Below are 9,711 nucleotides of genomic sequence, written 5' to 3'. Positions count from 1 at the left end.
GAAATAAACAAGTGACTGTAACACTGCCAAAGCTTTATTTTTCTCCAGCACTGAATATAAACATCACCTTTGTAATGAATGGTCAGCCTAGAGATAAAAGGGAGACACTGGGAAGAAAATGAAATTTAAAAAGATATTATGAGATCCTAGTCCAATAGAAATGGTAATAGGTTTTAAGAAAATTAGTTTATGGAGACTGTTAAGAGAAACTAAACACAGGAGCTAAGAAACAATAATGCATATAATAAAAAGTAATGATGTTTCTCTGATTAATGAGTGTCAGCATTCAGAAGAGAGGCTTTCAAACAGATGTGTCCTTTTGTGAGTCCTCTGTGAACTGCCTGCAAAGGTAAATAATTTTAATTTTTATAAGCCTTTTTTCAGGTGGAGTTAAATGTGATATACAGGAAACTGTAATTTTACCAGATAATCATTTTGGGCTCCAAAAAGCTGGAGGTTGAAAACCACTTGTGTAGAACATATGGAACCTGAAAGAAAAATGGAGTAAAACAGAACACTTCAACAAGGAAACCAGGGAAAAGGGCTGCACAAAAATGGTTGTCAGGATGCTTTGTGTGTAATGAGCAGGGATTAGAGACTCAAAAATTAATTTTACAAGAAAACTACAAAAATTAAGTGTAAGAACATTTAGAAAATACAGTCAGCAATAACTAAGCAGCCAACTGCTACTTGCATATAGAAAACTTACAGACTGCAGCAAAGAATGTGAATTATAACTGTTGTACTGAATAAATAATTTCAGCCTGAAAGGGTGTTGCTTTCAGGGAGTGTTGCACATGGGTCTTGGTTCAGCTCCACAACTGTAAGCTGAGTCTTTTAATTGACAGCATTGCCCCAGGCTCAAGATCCAGGACACTGCTCTTCCATTCTATGCAGGGACTCAGAACACAAATAAATAATGGCTGAAAGGAGCACAGAAAAGATTATTATGCCTATTTAAACCACCATGCACTTTCCTGTGACACGAGGAAGACCTGCCCACTGAGAATCCTTTGTGCAAACAACTTGTCAGCAATTTAGCCTAGATAAATCAGTGTCACAGTGCTCCTTACTGAACAGCTGCAAACCTGGGAGGAGAAGGGAGAACAGAGTTTATCTCAGATTTACAGCAGAAATACTCCAAAAACAGCAAGAAGCTGGAGTGCTCCTCGGGGCTGCCTGCTGGCCACAGTGCCTGGCTCCCCCTGCTTTGTAATGGCCACTCCCTCCCACTTCATCTTCCTTCAATCCCCATCAGCCCAGCTACAGCCTGGGGGCTCTGACACCCTCAGAGCAGTGATCTCTGGCCAAGCTGCCAGCCAGGACCCTCCTGAGGCAGGTGCAGCACCTGTGGGGATGACCAAGGGAGTTTCTGTCTGGAACAGCTGGTCCCTCCACGGAGCAGAGGCTTTTTGCTCCAGCAGAGATGCCCAAAGCCTCTCATGGCTGCTTGCACCCCCAGCCCGCTGCTGTCCTCAATGCCCAAAGGCACAGCACAATGCCCTCTTTTCTTGGCAGCTCTATTCTGGCACTTTTCAAACCCTCTGGTTTGTTGTGTTTTTTTCCAGACTCTCACAAATCAATTTCTCAGTCATCTTTAGTGTGTTTCTGGGAAGTGAAATGAGGTTATACATTATTCCTCCAGTCTTCTTCTTCCTTTTATTATGTCAAGTCACCGCCAACAGCTTTGGAGTGAGTGGATGTGCAGAGCTGCTCAGTTCCCCTGCTTCTTCCTATCACCACAGCATGGGCAAAAGCAGCTGGCAAAACCAGAATAATAGGTAGATCCCACATTTGAAATGTGATCTGACTGTAAAATAAGAGCCAGACTGCAGGTGATGATCCCATTTTGACTAGTTTTTCTCCTCAGAAGTCATTAGTGTGGGAGAACAAATTTCTGTATAACAATGTGCCTTAAATTTGACAGCCTAGAATCTGCAGTGCACCTATTAAATACAGCTTCAAAAGGCACTTAGTTCTGCTAAATCTAGCATTTGCCTTACATTTCTTATTGTGCATCAATGACTAAAAACATTTACAGACAGTGATCACTGAGAGAGAAACTGAAATTTCTATGTGGAATCTTACTGTTATGCTGTGTTGATAATGTGAAGAAATTTTGATTCAGATACTATAAAAAGCATATGATTTAGTGATTTTTTTCAAGAGCTCTAAGCTAATATTTCATCACTCAGCTTCTAAAAACACATTACAATGAATGCAGAACCCACAACACAAAGAAAATTACATTACATTTCTATTAAGTGAGTGTGGCATTTGGGAAAGATGCCAGGTTTATGACACTATCCTATAAACTTGGACTTTGCTAGGTTTTTATCAAAGTACCTAATACAGAATGGGTGGTGTGTATTCAAAGCACTAAAACAATGGATTACAAAGAAGGCATCTGCATCAAAGCTACAATTATTTTCCTCAGCTAAGAGAGGAGTCAAAGTCCAATTAGGAGATTAAGATCTTGAACTGGAGACTGACTTCCGTGGGAATTTTCCCAATCACTTTTGGTACATCTTGGATTAAATGATTGTTCTATCACAAAGCAGGATACTGCAAACTTAACCACTTTAATATCCTTTCTAGAACTTTTTCAATGATTGCATTTATACTGTAAATGCTTCTTCTTATAATAATCACATTATTCAACCTACAGACACAGATTGCAATAGCTGAAACAGGTACTACATAAAATTATCTCATGTGAATTCTGTATTGTGAAATCTAACACTTTAAAAAAAATTAAAACCCATAAAACTTTCTAAGGATATTTTCTTCATGGCTTGTTTTGCTGTAATATTTTGGGCTATTATAATTTGCCTTATGCTCTCTGAGCCAAATGAAGACTGGCTGGTACTTTGTTCCAGATTTCCTTACAATCAAGAGCTTTATTCTTACAAAACAGAAAACCAAAACCAAAAACCACAAACAAAAAAATTAAACACTTCCAAGAGATTATTGAATGAACTTATGAACTTTGGAGGTCCAGGAGAGATGGACTCTAACTAAACCTGCAAATTAGAAAAACATCATGAGCATGGAGCAGTTTCCAGCCCTCACCTTACAGTCCCCAAAACATGACTGAATTCCTAGAGGTCTCCTGGAGGAGAACATGGGAAGGTTTTTTTGGGTGAAACATTTTTCTTTCAAAAGAAAGTCTCATCAATGCAGATATGTAGGAAGGTTGTGTTGTATTTTAAGAATAGCAATCTGATTGTATCTAGCTGGGAAACTTTAATACAGTGTAAGATGAGAGTAAACCAGTCCTATAGTGCCAGAGCCTTTCCTGATCTGTGCTACCATTTGGGAGGGGGATAAAGTTAATTGGGAGTTTCTGTGAGGTTGTCTTGCTAGGTTTTTTTTATTCCTTCTCAATGATCAGGAGTTTCTGAAGGCACAGCAGATGGAGCTTGGCATGGGGAGTATTTGAAGTGGGGATACAGCCACCTTTGGGTGCTGGGTGCTACCCTTGCTCACATCAGTTCCTGGTAAAAGCAGAGGAAAAGGCAAGAGGGATGCTGCTCTTTGCCTACCTTTGTTTGCCCAGCTGGGCAGCAGAGGATCAAGGGAGAATAGGAGAAGCAGTCAAATTCTTGCCAGCAGTGCACAAAATTGAGAAGAGAAATAACAGATGGCAATTCCTTTGATGCAAGGAACCCATCTGCTACTGCTCCCCCTTATGAGCTGCTGGAGATACTGTGTGGAAAACTTCAGAAAGGCTGTGAGAGGCAAATGTGAGTGTGGGTTGCATGGGAGAAGATGGAAGAGAGAGTAGCTCTGCTTGTGGAAGGGGACATTACAAGAAGGGAGCTGTCCTTCTGCTCAGCTCTTGGTAAGTCCCAAAATAGGCTTGTGAAAAGTTGAAGCAACTCGGCTATATAGGACAACATGCAAAGCAGCTGCTCCCTGATGTCCCACATTGAATTCAGCAGTGAGAATAGCTTGTGAAAACCTGGCTGCAAGGGAAGTCCACACAAAGCTCATGCAGTAAGTGTGGCAGCAGGGTGCACAGTCCTGCAGAGCAGCTCACTTCTGCTACTGACATCTTCTCTCATCACCTCTCACTCTTGCCTGCTTTGATGAGCAGAGGTAATATATCTTGATATTACGTAACATTGATGCCTGACAACTACCATTTATTATTCCTTTTAAAATTAACAAGTTCATAAATCTTTCTGCTTTTCAGGCTGTCTGAGAACACAGGCAGCTGCTCTCATCACATTTATCTATGTGTGCGATATGAATGGAACAATGTCTGCAAATATGGGGATGTCAACTTCCCTGTAAGAAAGATGGTCATCTGGAGCATTCAGTACAGCCATAGAAAAGTAAATGTGGGCACCTCATTGCCTTCCTGCTTCTTTCTGACTGACAGCTACTGCTGTCAGCTGCAGATCACCCAAGGCAACTGAAGAAATAGCAAACACCTTCCATAAGAAGACTCACCACCATGGAGAAGAAAATACAAGTGCCTGGCTAGAAGGAGAAAATCAAATACTAACCCTCCTCTCCTCCTTACTTTTCTTTAAGAGCAATCCCTCTCCTTAATATTGTGAGAAAATGGCTACATTTTAAGGGATTTGACAATTTACTGATAGACGCAGAGGGGAAGCTTGATTTGCAAGCTTGTCACAGATTCTCTCTGCAAGAGAGAGAGTCATGTCAGAGTAGAAACATGTTTTGAAAGTGAATAAGCAGGATAAGGGAATTGTTTTGAACATTGGAATGGTCAGGGCAGTCAAGTCTCTTGAATGACTTCTGTGGCCCATAGCTGGCATCCTTGGACATAATCCACAGAAAGCTGGAACAGACAGCTTTCACTGACATACACTTCAGGGTTATCCAAAGAAAAGGGCAAGCAGAATACTTTTTTCATTGTCTTTTACAAAAAGCAGTTGAGATGTGGTGTTAAGTAAACATAAAACAAGAGTTAAACACCCACAGACAAACATTTATTTATACACTTGTTTATAAATACTGATATTACAGGAGAATCATGACTTTGCCTTGATCGGGGGCTGAGTTACTGAGCATCATGAGCTGTGATTGGTAGGATAATACAAATATAGTGAGGTGAGCCTTGTAATGGGCCATGGATCAAAAAGCCACTGAAGAACAGTATCTGAAACTGCTGGGAAGGTGGTTTCATGGAGAAATTTGCTAGTGGCCTATGTTGACATCCAGCCAGAAGTCCCTGAGTAGTGCAAATTTCATTGCTCTGAAAACATCCAACATCTCATGGAAGCAGATTGCTCCAGGTGGAACCATCACATACTGGCACTGAGGTGCTGCTGCCCATTGCCCAGCACAGAGACAGATTGGGCAGAGCAACTTCATGTTCCTCCAGGACTGGCTGTGCATGCTCACTGTGCATGGTGAAGACCCCAGATAATTCTGATGTGTTGTGGTATTTTCTGGGTTCCCCAGACAGAGGAGGAATTGAGATACTGACTCCGTGTTCTTAGAAGGCTAATTTATTATTTTATGATCTATATTAAAGAATGCTATACTAAGCTACACTAAAGAATAGAGAAAGGACACAGACAGAAGGCTAAAAGATAATAATGAAAAACTCGTGACTCTCCACAGCCTCGACATAGCTGGCTGGGATTGGTCATTAAGTCAAAACAATTCACATGAAACCAATGAAACACTGACCAGTTGGTAAACAATCTCCAAACCACATTCCACAGCAGCAAAACACAGGAGAAGCAAATCAGATAATTATTGTTTTCATTTTTCTCTGAGGTTTCTCAGCTTCCCAGGAGAAGAAATCCTGGCAAAAGGATTTTTCAGAAAATATGATGGTGATGATGTGTGAGCCCTGTATATGCAGTTTTTCCCTGTGCAGCCTGTCCCTTGCTTGGGGAACTAAGTAGGTTGAGCTTGACAGTACCACATTGGTGTTTCTCTTCCACCTGTGGTAGATGTGAACTAGAAAATCAGGGCTGGAGAGGGGAAAGAGAAGGAGGGATGGAAGGATGTCTTTGTCAATATGACAATAAGAAAAAAACCAAAATCAGAAAGTGTATGGGAAATGTGTGAGGCTTCAGTGACTGGCTGAGAATTGTCAGTGGATTGGAGATAGAACCCAGGGTGAAAGGAATTGTCCTCAGAGATGGCAATCTGCCATCTGATCCTTGTCAGTAATGTCTGGGGATATGACCACACACTGAAACAGGTCCTCCCTTCCTTTCCCTTCAGAAAACACGGCCAACAGTACCTTGCTCTGCCATTCTCATGGGAAATGGATGTCAGGGAAGGAGCTGCTAGGGATGACAAGCCAGCTCCCTGCTCTCCTGTGCAGCTCTCTCTTCAGTCTGAGTCTCTGTGTGCTCCAGATTCTGCTGTCTTGATAGAGGAGCTTGAACAAAAATATCAGAAGAAAACTTACTTGGGTGACTAAGCACTAAAAAATGAAGTAAAAACTTATTATAGCCAGCCTGATAGATGAAATTATGTTGAAAAATGAGATTATATATGGGAAAGCTGTTGGCAGCCTAAGGGGAAAAGAAACCTCACTATTAAGCAAAGTTTCTTTTCAATTATTGCTATTAATAAGCTGTGGTTGTAATGATTGGATACAATAAATGTAGGTAGAGGTTACATTAGCTGCTCTGAGACTCCTGATTTTCCTTCTAACCAGTGATCTGCTTAAAGAGAAAAGCAAAATGTATTACAGGTGCTCAAAATTTGCTGGTGGATTACTTCCCTGACCTTATTCAGTGCACAGCATCACAGCATCACAGCTGCCAGGCTGGCTCAGGGAGCTGGGAGCATGGGGATGCTGGGACACTGGGATCAGGCAGTGCCCGAGGCACAGCTCCCCAGACACCCTCCCACCTAAACTGACAGGCTGTCCCAATTCTGGATCAGTCTGAGCATGGCTAAACTGCTTCCTCTGACTGCAGTTAACCTCTACATGAACAAATGCTTCAATCTTTGGAGCGTGAGGTACTGACTGTCAGTGGGAATTTAAAAAAACCCCTCAAAGATAAAGGTCTCTGCAGCCTTTTGTTTCATTTTCTGCACATCACATTCTCTGATGTTTTCAGCGAATGCCTCTGAATTAATGGTGTTTATTCCTTGAGTTAGGAATGAGATCTGGAATAAAAGAGTATGTCTCTAAACAATCCTTCATGCTGAATGTTGCAGACCTGCCAATACATGTGGAAAATCACATTTACCTGCTCCGCAGACTATTTCATCATCTTAACCACTAACACAGCTCCACGCTGACACAGCTGCAGGGACAGCAGAGCTGTGCAGTGCCCAGGGTGTTTGGTCTCTCAAATGGCCAGGGCAGGTTCCTGTGGTACATTCCAGGTGTATTCCTGCACTTCCCACTGCATCACTTGCAGACATTTCTGAACAGCAGGGAGCAGCAGGCAGGACCAGCTCATGCCTACTACAAGAATTATTTGCCACAGACATGGATGTTCTACATTTCTGCTCCCTGTTCTTCCTCACAGATTTATATGTCAGTAGTTCCCAAGAAGCTTCAATTGGTTCCCTGGGAGTCAAAACAATTTTTTTTGGTCTTTGAGTAGCTTTGTTTTTCTTAAATCCACCTTCAACACTCTGTTCTGCATATTCCTCTTCTTTTTATCCTCTCTCCATTCCCCTTTTACATTCTCTGCTTTCCTCAGGTTTCTCCTGCCACCCTACCACTGATACTATGAAGGCATACAACAAAAGCTACATTTCTTTACGTGATTTAATTTCATATTTATACTGCATAGAAGACAAGGAGTCCTGCAAAGCCATTAATAAAGTGAAAATTCACAGCATATCTATATATAAACTCTAATCTAAATAATTCTGTCATTGCTGCTGGGTTCAGCTGCCATGTGCTGACAGAGTACTGATAAAATACACATGTGATGTATCTCCATCCTTAAAAACACATATAAAAGAGCTATATACCAATGAGACCAATTATTGTTCACTCTGTATAATGAAATGTGCCAAAGCCAGCAAGGACTCGTTGTGAACAAATCGATCCCCTGTCTTCAGGATTTTCTGGTTGCAGCATCAGAGGAGTTCTCAGACAGACCTCCCATTCCCAGCAGTTATTCTGCCACTCCTTGCAGCTGCCTTTATAGCCTGGTCTGGAAAAATTTGCTCATGGAGTCCCTGCAAGTAGATCAGGGAAAGTAGCTTTAGTCTCTGCCTTCAGTTTATAACTAAAGGAAATGGTTTGCCTGAAAATCTGGAAGGCAAATTATGTTGGGAAAAAGAAAGAATTCTTATGTTTATTTTTGTCTCTTTCACTCTAGGGTGCTGAACAACTGCAAGCAAACAGAAGGGGAGCAAAAAAAACCTTCAAAGAGGTGTGGCATGTAAACCTCTATCATTTCTGGGTTTGGGGTTTTTTAATCCAGGAGGGCTAATGCTTCAGACAAACAGCATTTAACTTGCTAGCCAGAAGTTGCAGAAAGATCTGGCAGGACTGCCCAGCTAACAAAGCAGCAAGAGAAAAGCAGCACAGATGAATGCAGAGCAGTGCACACGGTGAAGTGACCTTAATTCTACGTTCTCAACAGCTTTTGTCACCTGGCGTTCTCCCGCGTCACTGCAGACAGCGCTTGCAGGATGAACCTTTCTATCCCCTGAGCAGCAAAAAGACAGCAAGGCAATATATGGATTAACTATCTTATATATATATATGGATAAACTTTTGGTACCCCACAAGGCTGTGGTGTACCCAGGCTTCCGAGAGGCTCTGGCCACTGCAAAAATGAGATTTTCCAACTAGAAAGGGTACAGATAAGGGTCAGATTGTTTCCTATTTGTGACTCATCTCGGCTATAGAAGAAAGCAAAAAGATTTGGTTTCCTCGTTTTGAAAAAAGAGATTAACTGAGGACATGGTAGAGGTCTAGAAAAACATAACTGACATGGAGTAGGTAGCAAGGGAATGATTAGTAATTATTTTTCATTAGATAGAACCTTGGGGCACTCAATAAAACCATCCAGCAGCAGGTCAAAGACAAATGAAAAAAATCCACTGGCACATGTAGTGCCTATTTGTATTGCAGGACCTAACATCCTGTTATTTTATAAAATCCTGATTTGTTTGGATGCCCAAAGTATAAATAAATTCTGAAAGCTGCTAGATGGCTTCCTAGAAGGAAAGGTCTGTTAAGGACAGTTAGACAACATTACATAGATGCAATTTCTAGATGAGAAAGTTTCTAAACTAAAACTTGCTGGAAATTGGAGAAGTATCTTGGAAAAAATATGAATCCAAGATTGGTTTTATGACTTTTTCTTTACTACCAGTGCTGTAGTAGAAAGACAACACATCAGATGGGGTGTATGTATATAGTACAGCTGTTTATCTTCTATTTCATCAGAATGACTATTTACAAAAGCTATATATAGTCAGAAATGGGAAATTCTATTAGAATAATTGGTACTGAATGTTTCCATGAGAACATCAAACACTCAAAACCAACACTATTTCTCCCTTAGAGAAAATCTATGGATCTTGAATCATAAAGAAAGTTCAAAGTTTTAAAGCTGAAGGAGTGGAGACATGAGAACAATAGAAATTTATACAAGTGAGGGGAAAAATGGAGAACACAATGAAGTAGCCCTCCTGTGAGGTTGAAATCTGATCTCCAGTAAAATTGTGAGCTTTTCTGTTGTTTGCAGCATTGTTTTCATGTGCAGGATTAGATTTTGCAAGAAGTCC

The 9,711-nt window shown here is 41.1% G+C and overlaps 1 protein-coding gene across 4 annotated transcripts in view; it reads right to left on the bottom strand.

The window, feature by feature from the left end:
* Window positions 1-4,942: 4,942 nt before the first annotated feature.
* The window catches only part of RESF1 (retroelement silencing factor 1), a 53,162-nt gene continuing 48,393 nt past the window's right edge, over window positions 4,943-9,711 (bottom strand). For 3 of the 4 annotated variants that reach the window (XR_011678505.1, XR_011678509.1, XM_071422418.1), the window contains one exon: window positions 4,943-8,148. Coding sequence is in view for 1 of the 4 variants with exons in the window: in XM_071422418.1 (XP_071278519.1) it covers window positions 8,138-8,148 (11 nt within the window). In the remaining 3 variants the exon portion in view is untranslated. The remainder of the gene's footprint in view (window positions 8,149-9,711) is intronic. The other variant, XR_011678506.1, reaches the window with a different exon arrangement.

Source organism: Agelaius tricolor, unplaced genomic scaffold (assembly GCF_023055355.1).
Source record: "Agelaius tricolor isolate 1412-34295 unplaced genomic scaffold, bAgeTri1.0.p SCAF_3, whole genome shotgun sequence".
In the NCBI taxonomy this organism is placed as follows: Eukaryota; Metazoa; Chordata; class Aves; order Passeriformes; family Icteridae; genus Agelaius; species Agelaius tricolor.
Note: the sequence above shows the minus strand (reverse complement) of the source record. Positions and strands in the feature narration are given on the sequence as shown.